Below are 22,976 nucleotides of genomic sequence, written 5' to 3' on the forward strand. Positions count from 1 at the left end.
GATTGATCGTATTCATTAGTATTTTTTCTGACAGATACTCAGGACGTTACATTCGCTTCTCAGCTGGAAACTATATGCGAGCCTGCCAGATATGGCAAAACTGTGAGTGTTTGGGGAGGGGAAGGCTATAAAGCTGTTAAATTGCCTACGGTTCTGATACAGCGCAGAACATCTGGTCTGGAGAGCTTGAGGAAACGCCATTAAAAAAAAAAACCGGCAGAAAAGAAAAAAATCTTTGTGCTACGGAACAGGCCAGGTTTTGTACGCTTCTGTCAGATGCATAAAAAGGAGGGGAAGAAAGGGGGGGGAGGAATACTTGGCAAGCTGCAGGATGATTGGTCAGTCACGTACGGAGCCAGACGCTCTAGCAAGCAGGGTTTGTTAAGACATCTGGTCGAGTTCCACCAGCCGCTTCCACGACGGAGGGGAGAGGCGGAGGGATAAAAATGAAGCAGCTACCCCAGCATTCCAAAACGTACACATCAGGGCTCTGATAGCAAGAAAAATAAACAGAGAGAAGGAAACCCTGTCTAGACTTCGCTGCTGCTGAGGCTGCTGCAGACACAGGGTTGGTATTTACTTGCAGAAAGCCTGCCAGGGCCGCTCTTGCAGGCGAGGAGGTGGGGGAAGGCAAAAATAGCCGTAATAATATTGGTGCGCGTGTGTAAAATAATACAGGAAGCGGCACACTGACCGTAAATGAGAACGACAGATTCCTCAATGGCGTGCTGGTAGCTGAACTGGGAGTCCAGGAGGGCACGGGTGACAAAGGAACCATAGTAGGTGGACTGGTACCAGCCGACGTGAAGATGGTCGATGTTGACGTGGCGGAGGCTCCTCATCATCTCCATCTGATACTGAACTGAAGGGAGAGAGAGAAAATCAAGCACTTTAAAGGAGAAGCTCAGATTTGCATTACCCAATGTTGGTGAACAATGCACCGAATAAAGGCGATTTGCTACTGGTGGTAGAATGGGCAGGAACTTGAACCAGGAGCATCTCCAGACTGCACAATTGAGAAGGAAGGAAGAGAGTCGTTCTATTCATTCCTGGCGTGTTTTTAAGACAAACATCTCTCTCTCTCTCTCTTTTTGAACTAGGCTTGGGCAGGTCTGCTGCCTTGACATGAGAGATCTAGCAAAAGAAGTGGGGGGTTCTTTATAAGTGTCCGATCTTTCTGATTTTATCCTGAAAACTTTATCAATATCCAATAGCATCTCTTCTACCTCTACTCCCAACCAGTTTGCAATCTCCTGTTTTTATCTCCTGGCCCTTTATAAGTGTCCGATCTTTCTGATTGGAGGACACGTTTTGCTCGCAGGAGATCTCAGCTTCTGCCCCGGTCGTCTCCGGTCATCGGCCTAGCCTGTTAAAAGGTTCAAGAAGAAAGTGGGAGGGACGGACCTTTGCTAAGAGTCTTGTGAGCTGCTGCTGTCTGTCAGAATGCAGATAATACTGCAGCGATGGGAAGCAGGCAATCTCCCTAGGCTCTGCTGAAGGACCAAACCCTGAAGGTTCAAACCCCTCAGGCTCTTTCAACTGCCACCTAGCAGAAACCGTTTCATCTGGCTGCAGCACAGGGAGGCACTGTTTAGACCAGGATGGCTTCCATTTAAGGAGGTCGTTACCAAAACCCTGCCATAGTGTGCTACTTTCCTCTTTCCCTCTCATCCTTTTTCCCTTTTGCGCCACATCTCTTCGATTATAAGCCCGAAGGCGGGGAATGTCTCGCCTCACTTGTTATTTATGTCATATTAAGCTGCTCTGGGAACCTTTTCCACCCAAAAAGCAGGTTAAAAACGCTTTAAATCGGGGCTGGAGAACCTGTGGCACCTCCCAACATCACTGGACTACAGCTCCCATAGTCCCTGACTACTGGTCTCACCGGCTGAAGATGATGGGAGTTTTAGCCCAACAGCATTAGAAAACCAAAGATTCTCCATCTCTGCTTTAGACAAGTTCCTATTGTGAGAGTGTGCCGATCGAACGGCCTTCCCCATCTGTTAAAAATGACAGCTTCCCTCAAGTACGCATTCCCGAACATGTCAGAAATATAGGATATTGCCTTTTCTTACATGGCTGCTGCTGTTTTTAACCACTGCAATTTTTGGCAGCTTCTTAGTCCCTCTCGCTCCTTTAGTTTTCTCCCAGCTCTATGCTTAGTTCCAGCCAGCATCCTAGACAGTCCACTGCTGCCTCCTGATCTGACCTAGTTATTATATATGCTCCCAGGTCAGGCCTGTGTTTTCACCCCAGCAACACCCTGACTGTTGTGTAGCTTGGTGTCCTTGCCCGTCCAATGCAACTCTCTTTCAAGTCCAGCAGCTTCCACTCTCTGCTTCTATTCTCATTCTAGCCCAGCTTGGATCTGAATTGACCTCGTTACAATCCGCCCTTGTGCTCCATCCCATTCTAGTCCAAACCCTGGTCAGGATTCCCATTTCAATTCTGCCGTAAGCTCCATTTCCTACTGCCCAGTCTTTCCCTCCCCTCAAAGAAACCCTATGAAGCCAGTTTTGTTTTATTCACAGTAGATACTTGTTTAAGACGTACCTGTAAAGTATATGTGCAGGGTGCATACATTTGTGCTAATCAGATCTAACCCAGGTATAGTGGTACCTTGGTTCTTGAACTTAATCCATTCTGGAAGTCCGTTCGACTCCCGAAACATTCGAAAACCAAGGCGCGGCTTCCGATTGGCTGCAGGAGCTTCCTGCACTCAAGCGGAAGCTGCATCGTAAGTTCGGCTTCCGAAAAACATTTGAAAACCGTAACAATTACTTCCAAGGTTTTGGCGTTCGGGAGCCAATTTGTTCATCAGCGAAGCCGTTTGAGAACCAAAGTTCCACTGTAGAAGCATAGGAATGGGCGGGCAGTCCCATCAACAGGAAACCAATGTTCTCATGGCCAGGTGGGTGGAACTTGTGGAAGACGCTGGGAAAACAGTGACACTACTGGCCGTGTGTTGAAAGTGCAGGACAGTGGTTTTCATTGAGTAGCGTGTGTCTACTAAAAAATACTTAAGTTCAGAGGGCCCTCGTGCAAATTAGTACTGGACACGGATATTCAGCAGGGAAATCTTTATTAGAGTATAGAGTTAGAGCAAGTGTGGGGGAACTACCACATTGGCTGTCCTGTCTGGGTCTGATGGGAATTGGGAGTACGGGCATACAATTTGGGACCGTTTACATGCTTAGATACACTTGGCGGTGCTTTTCTCACTGGTATATTCCCAAGCTGGCAGAAGCCAGCTTGGTGACTGGGAGTGGCTGCCGAGACCATATAATACCGGTCTTGAAAGACCTACATTGGCTCCCAGTACGTTTCCGAGCACAATTCAAAGTGTTGGTGCTGACCTTTAAAGCCCTAAACGGCCTCGGTCCAGTATACCTGAAGGAGCGTCTCCACCTCCATCATTCAGCCCGGACACTGAGGTCCAGTGCTGAGGGCCTTCTGGCGGTTCCCTCACTGCGAGAAGCCAAGTTACAGGGAACCAGGCAGAGGGCCTTCTCGGTAGTAGCGCCCTCCCTGTGGAATGCCCTCCCATCAGATGTCAGAGAGAACAACAACTACCAGACTTTTAGAAGACATCTGAAGGCAGCCCTGTTTAGGGAAGCTTTTAATGTTTGATGTATCACAGTATTTTAATATTCTTTTGGAAGCCGCCCAGAGTGGCTGGGGAAACCCAGCCAGATGGGCGGGGTATAAATAATATATTATTATTATTATTATTATTATTATTATTATTATTATTATTATTATTATTATTATTATTATCTGACCCTTAGCTGTGTTTACAGCAGAAAATAATGAAATCAAATAATGAAAATAAATAATGAAATCAAGCCCTCTACAACAGGGGTGGGTGGTAGGTAGGTAGACCTCTGGTTGAGCTGTAGGAGATCAGCAAGGGGCCCCTTCCAACACCCCACTGTTTAAGGATGGCAATGCAACAACCTTTCCCACCTCAAGTAGCCTGCTGGCATGAAGAAAACCAACCAGGTGCATACTTTTGAAAGAAAAGACTGTGAGTTCAGATTGGATCAGATTCGGGGTGGTGGTGTCTCAGAATAGGCTCAGAGGCATCCTGCTATTTTATTCTGTGTACTATGGGGCAGACCCACACAATACGTTTAAAGTACAGGATTCCCCGCCCCCCCCAATCAAATGAACTGTAGCTTTGTGAGAGGTTATGTGCTTTAAAATTAAATTTCCATTGAATATGCTGTTGGTGTGACCTATGTCTTTTGCACCTGACTCCGGTTGGAAGGTCATGGGATTTGGGGGGGGGCACACTTCCAAATATCTCCCACGAGCCTGAAGCCTACACAAACCTGTTCTACAAAACTTAGGAGACCTAATGGCTACAAGGAACTTGGAAAGAAGAAATCAAGGTGCGCGTGAATAACTCAATTTAAAACAGGCAGTTAATATTTTGCGGGGAAATGAAAGAGGCAACAGAGACCTAGGGACACACATACACACTCAGGAAAGGTCAAGATACAGAGAGTAGCACCATCTGTATCACACATTGAAAGCAGTATTATCCCACTTTCTCTCCCACCCACCCAATAACTCTGGAAACCGTGGTTTGTTAAGGGTGCTGAGAATTGTTAGATGACCCCTACTTCCCTCACAAAGCTATGATTTCTAAAACTGGCATGTCTAAGCAACAATTTGGACCTTTCTCGCCTCCAGTCCCAGCATTTGACCCACTGAGCAGTGGCATGCTTTTTAAAAGATGGGGAGGGCATGCTGTCCTCTTATTTATGACTGGTTTTTAAGTGCAACAACATGTCTGTGAAGAAATGGTGCTAATTTCATTGTTTCAAGGTGGTGAAAATAAAATCAGTTCTCTCAGTGGCCAAGTCTTCCCTCAAACTGGAATTTACTTTGCAGTGTTAATAATTAAGTCAACAACAGAAGCTAAAATGTGTGGTAAAGGCCTTCAGCTTCTTCCCCACACAAGCAGGCTCCAGTTGGAGAATGGAGACAATTAATATACTTTCATATAATATTCACACATGCACACACACATTTCCAAAAGGCTAAATTACATTTTTAAACTATTTGCAGAGGAATATGAAGGCTGAGTATGTGTGCGCTAGATCAGTACCATTTCCCCCTTTGTTAAATATGTAAAATATTAACCTATGTTAAATGTAGACCTGTAATTGAGAAAATGTTTTTAAAATTAAAAATCTGCAATACATCAAAAACAGAGCTTGTTCATCTTTAATTCTGCTTTCATTTCAAATTTTCATTTTTAAGTAAAGGCACTTAGAAAAGAATGGCAGGGACTGTGTGTGTTTTCAATTGTTAGCCCTTTAATTTCCAAACTAGCATGCAAATATTTCCCACTGTTTCCAAACGTTGGTTTGGATGAAACATTAACTTTAGTAAACAAGTCTTGCCGCTCTCAGGCTTTCAGATCCCCCCTTCCTTTTTCTGCTGTGGCCTCAGAGAAGAGTTTGGACAGTTCTGGTTAATCAAAACCATAGCCTGAGCCCAGATAAACTGTGGTTCATCATAACTAACGTTAAACTAACTTAATGCCACAGTTTATAAAACTGGCTTGTCTCCACTTACTATAGCTAATATTCAGCACAACTTGAGCTCAAACAACATGCTATACTGTGGTTTACCTAAAATGGGGAAACGTGCATGCCCAGGAAAAAGAAACTAGGCTCATTCTCAATTTTCTAAACAATGGTTTAACCTTATGTCTGAATACAGCCAAAGCCTGGGCAAGAAAGATGCTTTCCACCAACAATTTAATCCTTTTGATTTTCACAGTTTACTGATTTGAGAAAACACAGGGATGTCCAGTTTGGATATAGCAATGAAGCCAAGGTTTGGGATCACCAAATCATGCATACTGTCCCTCAACCCACATCAAAATTCCTGATGTCCCCATTTACATGGATTAAGAATAAAGTCTCAATCAGTGTATATGATCATAGCTAGGCTAGTTTTTAATAGTCACATGTAACACTGGAAGATGGGAAAGAGAAATCACACGAGAAGATGTACGCAATCAACCTACTAGCTTCTATCTAGCCCCTAAATTCTAGTCCCAGTTATGTTCGGACTGCTCCAGAGAACTAAAATCCACAGGTGTAGCTTCTCTACAGATGCATTCAGTCCTAAGTAGATTCCTAGAAACATGCTTCAGTAAAAATGAATAGGATTTACTTCCAAATAAATGCATTTAGGATTAGGATGGGTGTATTCAGAAGGTTATTCAGAAAGTAATGAATCAGGGCCATATGGGCTCAAGCGTTTGAAGGAAAGGCCTTATAAGAAGCTTCAAGATAACTGGAGGTCTGAAGGATCAGGTACAATTGATTTCAGTGTGTGTTTCGTTTGCCTCCTTTTAGGTGAAAGATGCGGAAATCTCCTATTTCTAGACTTTGCTAGTAATAATCCATCTGTCTAGACCTGTGTGTGGCACCAGACATGTACACAGACACCTATGGGAAGGAGTGTGTCTAAGCAACCAAACCAGCAAGTTTTATAGAGCTGGTTTCCTTAGCTTTTTAGTTTAGGCCATCAGCATACGTGACGTCAGAGGGGGAGACCGGATGCATCCTACAGCCCCTGGAATGCTGTCCCAAGGAGTCAGAGAACTGCAGCCCTCAACTCTCTGTAAAAAGGGTAAGTTTTAAAAGTTTCTTGAATGCCAGGACGGAAGACGCCACGCAAATGTTAACTAGAAGAGAGTGCCACAATTGTGCTGCTTATTATTCTTTGCTTTGAGCTTTTCTGAAAACGAAGGAGGTCATAAAGCAATGAGGAAACAAATATCAAGCAAGGCCCGTAATATATTTTGTAATATAAAAGGATGAATGTGTCAACAGTATGGGTAAACCTATGTATTATACAGTTGTCAGTGAACTGATATTGGTTGCAGCTTCCCGTGCGTACATTTGGTGATAAAAGATGAATTTGCTGTTGTTAATCTGTGAGCTTCGGTTCTTAAGAGTACAGAGAATGTCAGTATGTGTAAAAATAACCCGTATGGTAATTTTCTCAAAAGAATATCTCTTCTGCTTCGTAAGTTAAATAATGTGCTAAACTGCAATCCAACTCAAGTACTCGGAGGCCTATTGATATCAATGGGACAGTGTAAAGCACACAGTTAACTCTCTGACTGAAAATGGTGGTTGCCCCACTTTGGCTAGACATTTCATTGTGCCCTTGAAAGAACTTTTAAAAGTAGTTAATTACACAGAACCCCCAACAAGGAAGCAAACGGGGGTAGAGGAACTGAGCAAGATTTTACTCAAATGAAAAATATTTTCTTTATTTTAGTTTTAAAGGAAAGCTAGGATTGGCTTGCCAATTCTGTTCTCAGTTCCAGGGGGATGTAGATTCTTTCCAGATTACAGACTATCACCTTTTTAACCCCCCTCCAAAAAAGGGGGGGTAAATGCGGCATCATGGCAAGGCATGCAACATTTCCACAAGGTGGGGAATAACCATACAGTACTAAGATCTATTAAGAGGGTTACTTTCATTTCTGCTACTCTCTTCCTAGAAACAAAAATCCAAAATGTGTAAAAGACGGCTTTTTTTTTAAGGATGGGGAGTTAAATAGTATACTGTCCTGAGAGTATATAGAAATTGTCTGCCAGATTCTAAGCTGCAGTTCAGTAGTGGTTAAGGAATGGCAACTGAGACTGAGTACCTGAAGTGCTGATTGCACATATTCCACTGGATAGATTCCAAAAGCCATCAAGACTTCTATCCAGAAAAAACATACAATTTCAATGCATGTCCACCCATGGCAAGATTTATCTGCCTTGATCTAATTCGCCAAATATTGACAAAATTGCATGCTTTGCCACATACTGCCAACTCACCTTTGATCCTTAATACTGTACAACATACTTTTACTATAGCCTACTGACAGCAGTGTCCATTCTCTAAGTTTAAGCCTTTGTTTCTGCTTTTCTAATGAACAAACAGATAAATCAGTGCTTTACTAAAACACACCGAACAGTTAAAAATAAGATTGAAGACCAGCGCAGATGTCAACACAAAAGTTGCAAGGGTGCGAAATAGCAATATTTTGTCTTTTTCCTGTTCAAGCATAGGTGTTCAGAGCAAAATTAAAAAGAGCCATTGCATGTCCAGACATAGCAGTCACCTGGACCATGAGATCAAAGGCAATGCCACGCCAAGTTGTAGTGTAGACTCAGGTACATTCCATGGTCCAAAGAGAAAGGCTGGAATTTTGACTCCAAATACCAGGTTTTATAATAGCTGGCAAAGAGATCATCACATGGATAGGTTTGATCTTCTTGCAGCCCATGGGACCCTCAAGAGTCTCCTCCAGCACCATAATCCAAAAGCATCAATTCTTCGACGATCAGCCTTCTTTATGGTCCAGCTCTCACTTCCATACATCACTACTGGGAAAACCATAGCTTTAACTATATGGACCTTTGTTGGCAAGGTGATGCATTACCCACACAAAAATCTGCAGCACTGGACCTTGGGAGAACTGGGTTCATATGCCTGTTCAATCATGAGACTCTCCTTAGTCATGTTTAAGGGTTACTGTGAGAATAAAGGTAAAGGTAAAGGTACCCCTGCCCAAACGGGCCAGTCTTGCCAGACTCTGGGGTTTGTGCGCCCATCTCACATTTATTGGCCGGGGGCCAGCGCTGTCCGGAGACACTTCCGGGTCACGTGGCCAGTGTGACAACGCTGCTCTGGCGAGCCAGAGCCGCACACGGAACGCCGTTTACCTTCCCGCTGGTAAGCGGTACCTATTTATCTACTTGCCCCCGGGGGTGCTTTCGAACTGCTAGGTTGGCAGGCGCTGGGACCGAGCAGCGGCAGCGCACCCCGCCGCGGGGATTCGAGCCGCCGACCTTTCGATCGGCAAGCCCTAGGCGCTGAGGCTTTAGCCCACAGCGCCACCCGCGTCCCATTACTGTGAGAATAGTAGGGGATAAACCTTATTCAAAATATGTTGCCCTCCTTGGAGGAGGGTGGGATTTAAACATTGGGGGGGGGGGGGAGAGACACATTCCAACATGCTATCTCAGCTTAAGATGAGAAATATACAAGACTTGTGTCCATGCTGGTGTTGTGATGTCTCTCCCTCCCTTTCTACTTGCTAGACAGAAAGCCATCCAATAAGCTTTTGTTAACCACAGTTTACTGTATAGACAAATCAGGAAACTGTGGTTATGTGGTTGAACAAGTCAACTTTGCATCATGGCTTAAAATCCTGGCTTGTTTTTTTAAAAAAAGAAACATAACCATAGTTTCCTCTACACCCAAACTTGGAAACTATGGCTCCTAAAAACTTCCAGGGTTGACTGCTGTATGCCAAAGACTGGAAAGAAGGTGATGAGAGAACATCTTAATCAAGCCTAAAATGACATACAACAGGGAAAATTGGTGACCTTGCTCATCCGTTAAATGTAGAACCTGACACTAATAACTCACATATGTGACTTCAGCTGACTAAGGAGAGAAACCTAGTATTAAGTGTCACAATAATGAATTGAAAGGCTTAGCTTGATCTATGGGATAACTCATTTCTGTGTCTGCATATAAGCAGTCTCAGAGATGATTTGTCAGAAAGCATCTAGAATTTATAAATGTGCCATTACAATAGCAGGAAATGCAGACACTTAAAATTCTGTATAAAGTAATGGCTGTTCACAGGGGGAAAAATTGAACTGCACTAGTCTAATACAAATATAGCTTTTGTTCAAATGCTATTTTATTCAACAGATGGTGACGCACGACAGGAAGGAAACTCGTTGTTCATGCTTAGGAGATGGCTCACCACCAAAGTGGTGTCATCTTTACTAATACAACAATTGGGAAGAACGAAATCTTAACGTATCTTAGAAGTACAAAGTCACAAGAATAGCGAAAGCTGCCTTATACCTAGTCAGGTCACTGGTCCATCAAGCCTAGTGTTGTCTAGCCAGACTGGTAGCAGTTCTACAGCGTCGCCAAAGAGTTTCTTTCCTGGAGATGGCAAGGATTGAACCTGGATCTGCGCCACAGCTCTGTGGGTCAGCATCTGCTTTACATGCAGGAAGCCCCGGGCTTAATCTCTGGAATCTTCAGTTAGGGCTCGGAACATCTCACCTTGGACAGCTGCTGCCAGTCAGTGCAGACAGTACTGAGATAGATGGACCAATGGTCTGTCAGTATAATGCAGAATCCTGTGTATTCAAAGCACATATTCTGCCACTGAGCTAAAGCCCTTTCCCAAACGTGCTTCACAGATTTGCAGGTCATGCTTGCACAGGGTCTCTGTTTCATTCCAATTTTAGTATAAATTAGGGTTGAGGAAACTTTGGCCCACATGCCAGCAACTTTGGGCAAGCCACGCCCAGCTGTCCTATACCTGGCATCATACAGCTTTCTAAATAATACATTTTTTTTTATACCCCGCCCTTCCCGGTTCAAAATCTGAGCTCAGGGCGGCCAACAACAAATCCGAAAAACCTAATTGTAAAAGCAGCACAAAATACAGTATAAAAACATGAATAAAAATCAAAAATCAATTTAGGGGAAATAAGCATTAGATAATCCCCAGGGCCAGCTGGCTGAATTGGTCCTACTTGGGCCAGCTAAAGCGCAGAACTGGGGCTGACAATGTTCCTTGCAGTATGGTCCCCTAGTTAGAACTTCAGACAATGGATCTGCACAGGTGGGCTGGAAAACACACCCTTCAATCATGTGGTGCCATGTGATTGACATGTGAGTGGGCCTGCCAACTTTGGTCTGTGAAACCGATCCTAAATAAGGATCTGGTCCACAGCGCTGAAAGGGCTCCCCACCCTTGATAGACAACAAAGCGAGCAACTCTATTGGAAAAATTGCACTACGGTTCAAAATACAGATTTCCCCCCTACTTTCCAGAACCTCCCAGCTCCATGTCATGTACTATACAGGAATAAAACTGGAATGGAGACTCCAGATTTTGGATCCCAATTCCAAACAGGCTCAGCCACCATGGCCAATGATCAGGGGTGATAGAACCTGCAAGAAAGCACCCCAGTTTGTGGCAAGAAGCCAGTCCGAGCCCTTTTGAGCTGTAAAAATAGGTGGTGGGGAGGGAAAATGCCTTCCTTCCTGCAAGTCTCAAAAAGCACTGCAAGGGAGGTTTTCAAGAGGCTGGGAAACTGCTGAAAAAGAAAGGGATCATGTTTAATTCGACCATGACAGTACACAAAGGCAGAGAAAACTTTTACAGGATCTGTATTTGCACAGCAGGGTTTTAAACTGTGCAGCTTTTGCAACATCACAAGGAGGAGATTGGAGACATCTAAGAAAAGACTTCAAAAAAAGAGAGCAACTGCTATTCATAATATTATCACTGCTCAAGAGCAAAAGAAGTTTTCTAACTTAATATCTAATTTTATTTTCAATGTTCTTTACGAGCAGCACCTAATTTTAGCACAGCAGGGAGTTTTTGCTTTTAGCAGGGTACAACCAAATTTCCTCGCACTGCCATGCCTGTAAAGAGCCTTTTCTAAGGGTTTAAGAAACAACAGCCATTACCCCTCGCGCACACATGTACACACAATTTAACACTAGGATGCTACCTAAAGAAAAACGAACATCTGGCAAAACATGTCATAAGCTCGGGGTTCCCAGCTGCTACTATATTTAATTTCTATGCTCTACAGCTGTAAGATTTGTTCATAATTCTGAAGAACAAGAAGAATAAAAAGACGACCCCAGATTTAAAGTGCCCTCCCATCATTGAAACAATCAACCATTTTCCCCTTCAGATGAAATATATTAAAAGGGCCCTTCATCTTAGGTTTTTTGTTTTTTAGACATTCAAAGTAACTAAAAGAGGAGGAAGGTGCTTTGTGTAATGTCGATGAGCAATTTAACAAATGTTTCTTAATATGCTCTTTTGAATATAGTTAAGAGCCACATTTTTAAATTTAGATTGTTCGGTCCAAGGCACCAACTTTCATAAACTAAACGAAGGGAACCCAAAAACAATCCACCCACCACTTAATGTTTTGAACTTGACAGCATTGCCAAGCCAATACAAAATAAGCCAAGCTATTCCTCAAGATCTTTTGAGAGAATGCTTAAGTATTAACAATGCATTGCTGAATTTTTAATATTCCTTGCTATAAACTGAAGAAAGTGGTTACAGGCAACAAACTGCTGTGAATCTTGTAGCTGAAAAAAGGCCCTGTAGTGCTACAAGGAGATATATATATATTCCTAATTTGGAGTCCCCCAAAATAGGGGTGTCATATACATGGGGGTGTCCAATACATGGAAAAATGCAGTATATATTTTAAAAAGCAAGCAAAGATTTGCAGAAGAAGGGAATGCACACTTGCATTTTCAAACAGCTGTGAAAGATCACTTCTCTGATGGAGCGGAAATCAATAGGAAGTTCAAAAACATATATAGGATATAAAATATTCCATCTTCTCACATGCTCAGCCACTTGGACAGTATTGAGCATGGGGGCGGGAGGAGAGTAGCCTTGTAAGAATACAGGCTAATTGGAAAATGAGTACTAAATTAGCCTATTGAAAGGCGAAGGAAAGCAAGAAATAAATGTTAGTGGAGTTGTTGCAGCTGTGGGTTTATTGTTTTACGACTGTTAAAACCAGTGTTTATAGCCAATTGTGTGATTACTAAATGCAAGATATTTATCCCAGTTGTTATCTGCATTGCAAGGCTGGGGGACCTTTGGTCTTCCAGATGTTGTTGGACTACAACTACCATCAGCCTCAGCCAGCCAAGCCAACCATTGGGGATGATGGGAGCAGTGGTTCGGCAACATCCAGAGACATCACAGGTTCCCTAGCCCTGCTGTGCTGGAATTGAATTGATGCTATACATGTGCTATCATATTAAACTGTGTTTATACATCATTATTTTTAAGAACGGCGTATAGATGCAATTGTTTTAAAGGTGTTGTATGCTTTCACTGTAGTGCAAATTGCATCAGGATGCTTCATGGGACGCGATTCATAAATGAAGTAATACTCAGAAGCAAGCCCCACTCAGTTCAATGGGCCTTAAAGGTAAAGGTCGTGACCAACTCTGGGGTTGCGGCACTCATCTTGCTTTATTGGCCGAGGGAGCCGGCGTACAGCTTCTGGGTCATGTGGCCAGCATGACTAAGCCGCTTCTGGTGAAACCAGAGCAGCACACGGAAACACCGTTTACCTTCCTGCCGGAGCGGTACCTATTTATCTACTTTCACTTTGATGTGCTTTCGAACTGCTATGTTGGCAGGAGCAGGGACTGAGCAATGGGAGCTCACCGCGTCGCAGGGATTCGAACCACCGACCTTCTGATTAGCAAGTCCTAGGCTCTGTGGTTTAACCCACAGCGCCACCCGCGTCCCTTGGACCTTACTCCCAGGTAAATGTGTATAGGGTTACAGGCTTAACCTAGGAACTGCTACACTTTGCTGTGGGGCCTGCCCCGAATTTTCCTGCGAGCAGTTCTTATTTCAGAAAGCGTGTATGCGTTTTAAAAAGATCTGCACTGTTACTCAACATGACTGATACACCCGTCCATTAAAGACCACAGGTCCAGTGAGCAGAGTGGTACAGCCTTCCTTAGCTTTGAAATGCCAATCTGGAAACGCAGCTCCTCTACCCACTTAGCATCTGTATTTGTATCTCTTTGGCAGCGACAACTGCTAACAGCAGCGCACCGGGAAGCATCAGTTTCACCGCCAATGCAAAATAGCAGGTGGAAGCAGAGGGAGCTCCCATGCACGCACGTTGGCATCAGGTATCATCATGCCACCTTGCAAACATGTTCCCAGGGGGACTGCGATTAAATTCATTTACAATTAAAATGCAGAATACAAACAAAACGTACTCAAAATAAAGGGCAACAAGTTGGCAAAAGGAACAGGATTAAGACTGTATCTAAAAAAAGACAAACACTAGCATGGTCTTTTCCGAGTGCTGCAAGACAAAGTCTCCAGGCAAACCTTTCTGGGGACAGTCTTCTGCAAGTTGGGGGCCACCAAAGAGAAGGCCCTCTTTTTGGAATACAAGCTCAGCTCAGATGGTAGAAGCACCCACAGTTGTCCCTGCACGGAACATCTTAATGCTTGAGTAGGTGCATATTGAGACAAGTGGTCCTTCCAGTTGTTGTTGTTCTTTAGTCGTTTAGTCGTGTCCGACTCTTCGTGACCCCATGGACCAGAGCACGCCAGGCACTCCTGTCTTCCACTGCCTCCCTTTGACCAAACTGTGGGAGGCCGTGGAAGTCCTTCGAGTGATCTGTTCTAAAATGTAAGTACAAAGCTTTACCACTAAGTTTCTGTTCCTAAATGGCTCTGTCAAGTCGCCCTTACTCTTTAGGATTGCATGCTGCCTCCACACGTATGACCTGGGCGACTGATGTGCACAATTCCAACCAACCCCTTGCTACCTAAAAGGAAACAGCAGATTCAAAGGGGCCGGGCAGCGTGAACACTGCTGAGCTCAGCCCCAACTATATATATATGTGTGGGTGGAAAAGTCACAAGTCCACCACCCCATTGCATGTTGGGAAGTATGTGAACAGTCCCACAGTGATCTGTGATGTTACAGTTTACTCAACGATGCACATGTGATGCATTCCACCTAAAGGCACAAATGAAATTATAAAGCAACCCCCAACCTTTCCTGTTTGCCCAGTGGGAACCCAACTGACCAGGATTTCCAGTTTCTCTTCTGCCCCCACCCTTGGTCCCCTACAAAATCAACTCCAGAGGGTCCCCCAACCAGTGTTTGAAATTCCCCAGGCGCAAACATAACAAACAACAAGCATAATACACAACAATACAAACAACCAAATAAAAGACTTCTTTTATCCTGTTTCTGGATTATGTTTGTGTCTGATGGGGGTGGATTTCTGTGTTGGGGGGGGGTTGTGTTATGTTGTAAATAATATTTCCAATAAAAAAATATTTTAAAAAAGAAAAGAAATTCCCCATGCACATTTTGCTACTGGCGCAGGTTCAATTGCAACTACGTGGAGATGTCTGGGTGCTAGGCTGGCGACTGACATCTCTCCACTGAGCCAAGTGACTCACACGCAGGAGAGGAACGCATGTCTTGTGCTTCTGCGCTGCCACGCGAACCATAGACCCCTTGCTGGGCATCTTAAGGCTCCATCATCACATCAAGGAAAGCAAGTGCAGGGCTGAGATTGGATAAACAGTAGTACCTCAGGTTATGAACTTAATATGTTCCGGAGGCCTGTTCTTAACCCGAAACTGTTCTTAACCTGAAGCGCGCTTTCGCTAATGGGGCCTCCCGCTACCGCTGTTCAGCCAGCGCACGATTTCTGTTCTCATCCTGGGGCAAAGTTCACAACCCGAGGTACTACTTCCAGGTTAGCAGAGTTTGTAGCCCTAAATGTTTGTAGCCCAAAGGTTTGTAACCTGAGGTACCACTGTACAGTGGTGCCCCGCAAGACGAATGCCTCGCAAGACGGAAAACTCGCTAGACGAAAGAGTTTTCCGTTTTGGAGGTGCTTCGCAAAACGAATTTCCTATGGGCTTGCTTCGCAAGACGACAATGTCTTGCGAGTTCCTGCTGGTTTTTTTTCCTCCCCCCCCCCCTTTTCTAAGCCGCTTATCAGCTGATCCGATCAGCAGATAAGCCGCTAAAAGCCACTAAAAGCCACTAATAGCGCTAATCCGCTAATCCGTCAATGGGCTTGCTTCGCAAGACAAAAAAACCGCTAGACGAAGAGAATCACAGAACGGATTCTTTTTGTCTTGCGAGGCACCGCTGTATTTGATTGTGCTGCAGTCTTTCCACAGGACTCCCAAATGGAACTCACAGACCACAGTATAAAAAACTTCTGCCTTAGTCCATATTTCACTCCATTTCCATTTCCACTGTGTGTGTGTGTTTCTCGCATACTGGGACTACTGAATTGTTGTAAGAGCAAGCTACAGTCAAGCAATGCAGCTGAGATCAAAGAATCGTAGAATTGTAGAGCTGGAAGGGACCCTGAGGGTCAACTAAACCAACCCCCTGGCGAACAGACATTCTGCTACGGCGACTGTAACCTTGGTTTAAGGTGCCATTTGGCACCTAGCTTATATACGAGTTTGTAACACTGCCCCCAACTCACCAGAGCAGATATAGAGGGTGTGTAGGGGGCTGCGGGGGGGGGGGAGGAAAGGAGGCAGAAACCCCCCCGGCACATGCAACATTGGATCTCATTCTCCCTTTTGAAATTATTCACCCACCCACCCCCGTGATAATTTGTTTTAATTCTTTTTAATATCGAATTGTAAATTGCTGCAACCCACCTTGGGACATGCTGGTGAATGGCGGGTGATAAGTTCAATAATAAAAACAATTAATTATAGTTAACCTTTGTTGTGGCTTTCCTCCCAGATGATTCTGGGATTAGTAGTTTAGCGAAAGTGCTGGGAATCCCCAGTGAGCGATCCCGAGGACTGCCTGGGTAAATGGAATGTTGGTAGTTTAGAAACGCCATGAATATCGGAATCCAAGAGGAAAGGTGCATGGGAGTTAAATTCCTTTTAGCTAGACATGAAGAACACTGTACAAGTGCCGTTTCTTGGTTTGTATTGTTCCTAGAGGGGTGATGGGTATATTGGCTTTACAAGACATCTGTTTCAAAGATTTGCTTTGCTTTTTAACATTACCGATCCATTCTGCTTCTTTAGCACTACACCGAGAAAGACATAAATTCTAAATTGCAAGAAAGTACCCTCAATGGTTCCCTAATCCACTTGCTGGTAATCCAACCAAACTGTAAACCTGTTTCGTTGGATCCGGTCTCATTCCAGAATGCCCTGTAGTTTGCAAATCTCTTAAAACCTCAAATGGGGTCTTTTAAAAATATTTCTCACACTCGCCTATATAGGGAACATATTTCGGTTTTGTAAAATTATCTGTGTTTTCCCTCAAGTCAAATTAAGGGCTACCAGCCTATTTTTCTTAGCACATTTCTTCTCAAGAGATTACAGTACAAGCTACCATTTTTCAAGGCTCTGGCACAGTGGCGCTCTCAGTAATAAATTACACATTGTTAGCAATTCAGCTGCTTTTATTTCTTTTGTTCCTTATTAACTTGGATCAATGCCATCTGGTTCTCCTGATTTATTACTAGTTACCTTCGTTTCCACCTGTACGTCTCCAGTATCAACCACACAGCTGAGCTTCTGCGCACATTCCTACAAAAGCCGCACACTAACCACCTGGGGATAGAATCCAAATTGCGGGGCCATTACCTCAAACTCAGGCCTCATTCCCAAAGACATGAACACCCTCAAACAACAAGCCCTTCTAACCCACCCTAAAATAAAGAAATTTACTGGATGCTAATGCTGACGAACATTCCTAAATTATTGCTGCAGACTGCCCCCAAACTACTGAAACATTAGCATGAAGAACCCTATTTCCCCCCAAGGGGAGGGGAGATATTTCAATTATTCATTTCAAGGAATCGTTATGGGTGAAGCAGGAATGCTAATTGACATTAGCAATTGTGCAGAAAGAGTTATTCTAAGTTAATAAATTCCCAGACAAGAGCATAAAAATGCAGTCATTAAAATCTATGCATATTGAATTATTTGGGACTAAAGAAAAGTTCATCTCCAGTCCAGTACCATGTGAAACACATACACCCACCTTTTTTAGAGATTTCTCTTTGTAGTTAAAAGCCTTCTATGAGGAGAGAACAGTGTTATGGATTTACTGCTCCTGAGCTCGTCCACCTTCTCAAAACAGGAGCAGGGTATAGCTTCACCTTCAAAATTATCATTCCGAACTTTCTGAGCTAACAACAAAGTATTCTGAACTTTGTGTGTGTGCGTGTGAGCACACACTTTGTTAAATGTACAAAACTTAACAATAGCTGCTACCCTGAGACAATCAAGGTTTGCAAGAAAAAGCAACATATGGTATCTTGCAGAGCTTTCTGCACCTTGATTTCCTCGCAAGGCAACGACTGGTGAAGGCTCAAACCAGAATAAGAACGGCAGGGCTTCAGGTATCCCGTTTTGCTCCTTGTGTGCTTTCCAAGGCAGCCACTATACATCTTCCTCTGCTGCTCATTACTTATCCCAATTCAACACCCATTCCCTGTGTGCCCGAAAGTTTAGAATTACTTCTGAATTTTGGAGGCATAATACATTGGAGGTAAATATAATCGTATTTCATTTTACATCAGGCATGTGGCTGGGATCCAAAGGAGGCTTATGTCTGAAGCACCCGTGGGGAGGTGGACAAGCTGTCTATGGTTATTTGTGCAGTGTAATATAATGTTCTGGAAAGTGCCTGAGTTTTCAGAAGAAACTTTTTGTGAGGAAGGGGGTGTGGGAGAATAGCAGGGGTCTCCCAAGTGAAGACCACATACAGCGGTACCTTGGTTTTCAAATGTAATCTGTTCCGGAAGACTGTTCAAGTTCTGAAATGTTTGAAAACCAAAAACTCAATAGCCGACAGCTAGGGCTCAGGATCTTGCACTCAGCGGAAGCTGCGTGACATATTCAACTTCCAAGGCATGTTCAAAAACCAAAGCATTTACTTCTGGGTTTGTGGCGTTCGAAAACCAAAATGTTTGGCAATGGAGACGTTTGAAAACCGAGGTACCACTGTATGCCTGTTTGAGAACTGCCAAAAGATCATCATCGTTTCCTACGGCAAAGGAAAAACTCTGGATCATGCCATGCAAACAGTGCTCCAGAAGCAGTGGGAACGTGCTTATGGACTCAGCGGAAAAGAAGCCTAGCCAATGTCCCTAGAGGTTTATTTCTCACAACACCCAACACGAGGACCATGTGTGGTATGAAACATTGGGCTACCCTGAGCTAGGCTATCAATGACTTAAGGTCTGCCACCTCTTTTGTAGGTTGAATGCCTCTTGAATACATGTTACTGAGAATCTCAGGTGCAGAGAGCGCTCTTCACTCAGGTTCTGCTCGCAAGGTTTCTCATGGGCAAATGGCTAACCACTGTGAGAACAGGATGCTGGACTAGATAGGCCACTGGCCTAATCCAGCAAACTCTTCTTATGTTCTTAGTTAAGTACCATTTCCTGATTTCTTAAGTGCATCATTGTCCTCTACGCTAAATAGCTTATCAGTGCTGCTACGCTTCTCTCTCTGGGCAGAATTTGAGCTTCTCTGATGCACTTGCACCAGCACATAACCCCAGCTACTACTGGCTGCAATTTGCAGTAATAATGTCTCAATTTTCCATTTTTACAAGTATATCCCATCACACAGTCCAAAAGGTCCTCATTATCCCTTTACCCAAGTTTCCTTTCAACACAGTACTTTTATTTAAGTAGCAAACTACAGTCTGCCCCTCTTGCAACTCCTACATGCGATTTCAAACACGCAGATCACCAGGATCATCCCCCTAGATAGGCATTTAATATGCTTGTGGAAATCAAAAACAGCTAATTCTCTATTCAGAATGGTATTTGGAGGCATTAAATTTAATAAAATGACCCCAATAAAAGTTAATCAGAAGTGTTTAAATGTATCGGCAATAAAACAAATTTTATGGCTAGCAGAGTCAGTTATCTTCTGTGACAAATTAACTGAGCACTCAAAATGAGATGCATCAGTACCATTTTAATAATGAAAAATGAATGCAAATCAAACACAGTCCGAAAAGGACCTGGGTGCCACTTTGCAAATGGAAATCCTCGCATAAGAGGATTTGCCCATTATCGCGAAAATAAGGGTCAACAAATTCTGGCTGGCCTTGACGGACAACTGAAAATAGATAATTACCAAGACCTTGTCCCTATGCAAGAACAGGGGCCTTCTTCTTGACCTCACACATCTAAAATGGGCTGTGGGGTCAGGAACACCCCCCTGCCTTCCCTCCCACCCCTGTGCTTTGAGGGAGGTGGGAATTTGCCTCCAAAGTTGCAGCACATTTCCAAGGGCCTCAAAAGCCCAGCTCAATTGCATAACGGATTGCTCTACTTTTGTGATTTTTTAAGTCACAGCTTGTACACTGCACTGTTAAACATCAGTGGTTGCCAACATGGAGTCCTGCACATTTTGCCGGACCATAATGGTCAGAGATTATGGGAGTTGTAGTCCAACACCACTTTGGCAGGCACCTGCTCTACATCACATTAGTGAAAACTGAGAACTCACAGAGCTTTTATGAGTAACTGCTATTAGCAAAACAGATGTAAGAAATGAGGTTTGGGGAGGAGAATGTATGTAGTTTTGTATTCCTTGGTTATCTCCCTGAAAAGGGGCAGGACCTTTTAGCCATCTAAGGATCAGTTCACCTTTGGCTTGCAATTCTTCCTTCCTGACCCAATGCCTGAACTACTTATTCCAGGGTTAAGGCTCCATTAATGAAAGGCGAGCTTTGTATCTCCTTTAAGAAGTCCTTCCTTTAAGAAGCAGTTGCATTTAAAACACATCTTGCATCCTTATTAAGAGAGAAGGTGGATGAGGCGATAACGAGAGTAGGGCAGGGCAGCCTCACACTGAAAGTGTGTGCAAAATTAGAGCCGCTTGAATATGCAACCTGATGGTTATGCTTGGCGGCCTGATCTGCATCGTTGCTTATTAAGAAACAAGGAGAACATTCTCCTGGGAGGATGCAGCAATGGCCAAATGGAACGATTAACACCAATTATCAGTCTTGTCAAGTCTGCAGGATCTAGAGGGAAAGTTCCGTTCATTTCCCTCCTCTCCAACTCCTACAGTTTAGCAAGCTGAAGGTCAGCACTGGATTTTGGCAGGCTCCATCTATTAATTGCAGATTCTCTCTTCCGCTCATCTCTTCCTATAAGGATAAACCCAAAGGGAAAGGCTGGCATGTATACTGAAGGCAACACATTTTTAAAAAGACTTGGGGATTTTAGAGAGGTAGTTTATATTCAGATTGAACTGTTCCAATATCTTAACTGCATTGTGATTAACATATATTTGTCATACTTTCTCCATTACAAATGCCCCCCCCCCAATTCTGTCACCCCCACTGAAGATAGCAGAGCCATTATCAGGAACACAGATCCACAAAAATAGAATGCCCAAACACATATGATGGGCAAATCTTATTCACAGAATTAGGAAATTACTTTTCCCCCTGCATTTTTTAAAAAACATCATAAAACCAGCCACATTTTGTCTCATGTACTGTGGTCAAAGGTAAAGGTAAAGGGACCCCTGACCATTAGGTCCAGTCGTGGCCGACTCTGGGGTTGCGGCACTCATCTTGCTTTACTGGCCGAGGGAGCCAGCGTACAGCTTCCGGGTCATGTGGCCAGCATGACTAAGCCGTTTCTGGTGAATCAGAGCAGCACAGGGAAACGCTGTTTACCTTCCCGCCGGGATGGTACCTATTTATCTACTTGCACTTTGACGTGCTTTGGAACTGCTAGGTTGGCAGGAGCTGGGACTGAGCAACGGGAGCTCACCCCATCGTGGGGATTCGAACTGCCGACCTTCTGATAGGCAAGTCCTAGGCACTGTGGTTTAACCCACAGCACCACCCGCGTCCCGCACCATGGTCAAAATATCAACATAAATAATTTCTTAATTGAATTCCTTAACAGAATGGTCTGAGGGCATCACAATCCTGTACCAAGAGAAACTGTGACTTTATTCAAACCAAGTGAGATCTGCACATTCATACTCATTTTGCATAATCTCTTTTTCCCCTGCTAGTCATGTGGAAGGGCAAGGAGCCATGGCGGGCCCTAGGGCTATTTCTAAGAGCTCCTTCCATGCACGCATGGGAAAGGGGGCCTGCACCCAACAGCTTCGCCTCCAATATCCATGTATCTCCAGCTTCTGATGTTCTGCCCAATGCACAGCTATTGGGAGCAGCATGGAACTAGGAAGTGCATCCTTGTTTCACTTACCATGCGTTGGGGAAAGACCGTAGCTAAGTGTCAAGGAATCTCCTTTGCATGCAGAGGGTCCCAGATTCAATCCCAGGTACCTCCGGGTAAGGCTGGGAGAGATCTCAGTCTGAAATCTTGGGCAGCTGCTGCCAGTCAGTGTTAATAGTTCCGAGCTAGATTGACCGATCGTCTGATTCAACGCAAGTCAGTTCCCTATGTTCCTATGCATTGACTATAGGCCTGGAGGGGTGTTTTGATGAATAGACCTATGAGGTCTTATCCTACTAAATACAGTGGTACCTCGGGTTAAGTACTTAATTCGTTCCGGAGGTCTGTACTTAACCTGAAACTGTTCTTAACCTGAAGCACCACTTTAGCTAATGGGGCCTCCTGCTTCTGCCGCGCCACCAGAGCACGATTTCTGTTCTCAACCTGAAGCAAAGTTCTTAACCTGAAGCACTATTTCTGGGTTAGCGAAGTATGTAACCTGAAGCGTATGTAACCTGAAGCATATGTAACCTGAAGCATATGTAACCTGCGGTACCATTGTACCCCTTTGGACAGGGACACACACACACACAATCATGTAGAAGCTTCTGGGATTTTTCTGATTAGATGCCACCCATTCCCTAGAAGCGGATTCTGTGCGATAAAAGTCGTTCTAAATCAAAGCAGCAATGGGCCAGAAGACAAACAGCTTGGGGTTGCAAGAAGCAGACCCTCGACCTAGCAAAGGGATGTCTGCCACACACAAGCAGCTTCTACTGAGAGTGGAGCTTCGGCCTAGAAACGCCACACCTTTCCAACCTCAACTCCACAGCCAAAGCCGGTGCAAAAGTTTTCATGTGCTAACAAGTTTCCCCTTTGTTCTGGGGTCAGCGCCCGTGTCTGAACTTGCACCTCCTCAGAATGTACACTGGGCTTAGCGTGACACCTTCCCTTTCACAAGCCTCAGTTGAGTTATATCAACCTGAGGTCTAAATCACAAAAGGAATTGTAGCCGTTTAACACGGACAAGTCTTGAAATAATATTGTGATCAAAGTAGAAGGCAGCCTAATAAAACCCAGGTGGCTCGGGCTTATCATACATGGTACTCATTACTCCAATTGCTCTGTTTAATAGATTG

General features: G+C 44.1%; 1 protein-coding gene across 1 annotated transcript in view; it reads right to left on the reverse strand.

Moving 5' to 3' along the window:
* The window catches only part of EIF3H (eukaryotic translation initiation factor 3 subunit H), a 70,318-nt gene that overhangs the window by 13,535 nt on the left and 33,807 nt on the right, over positions 1-22,976 (reverse strand). Inside the window, exon 3 of the mRNA XM_082235801.1 lies at positions 695-862. Within this exon, the coding sequence (XP_082091927.1) occupies positions 695-862 (168 nt within the window). The remainder of the gene's footprint in view (positions 1-694; positions 863-22,976) is intronic.

This window comes from Podarcis vaucheri, assembly GCF_965113315.1.
Source record: "Podarcis vaucheri genome assembly, chromosome: 8".
NCBI lineage: Eukaryota > Metazoa > Chordata > Lepidosauria > Squamata > Lacertidae > Podarcis > Podarcis vaucheri.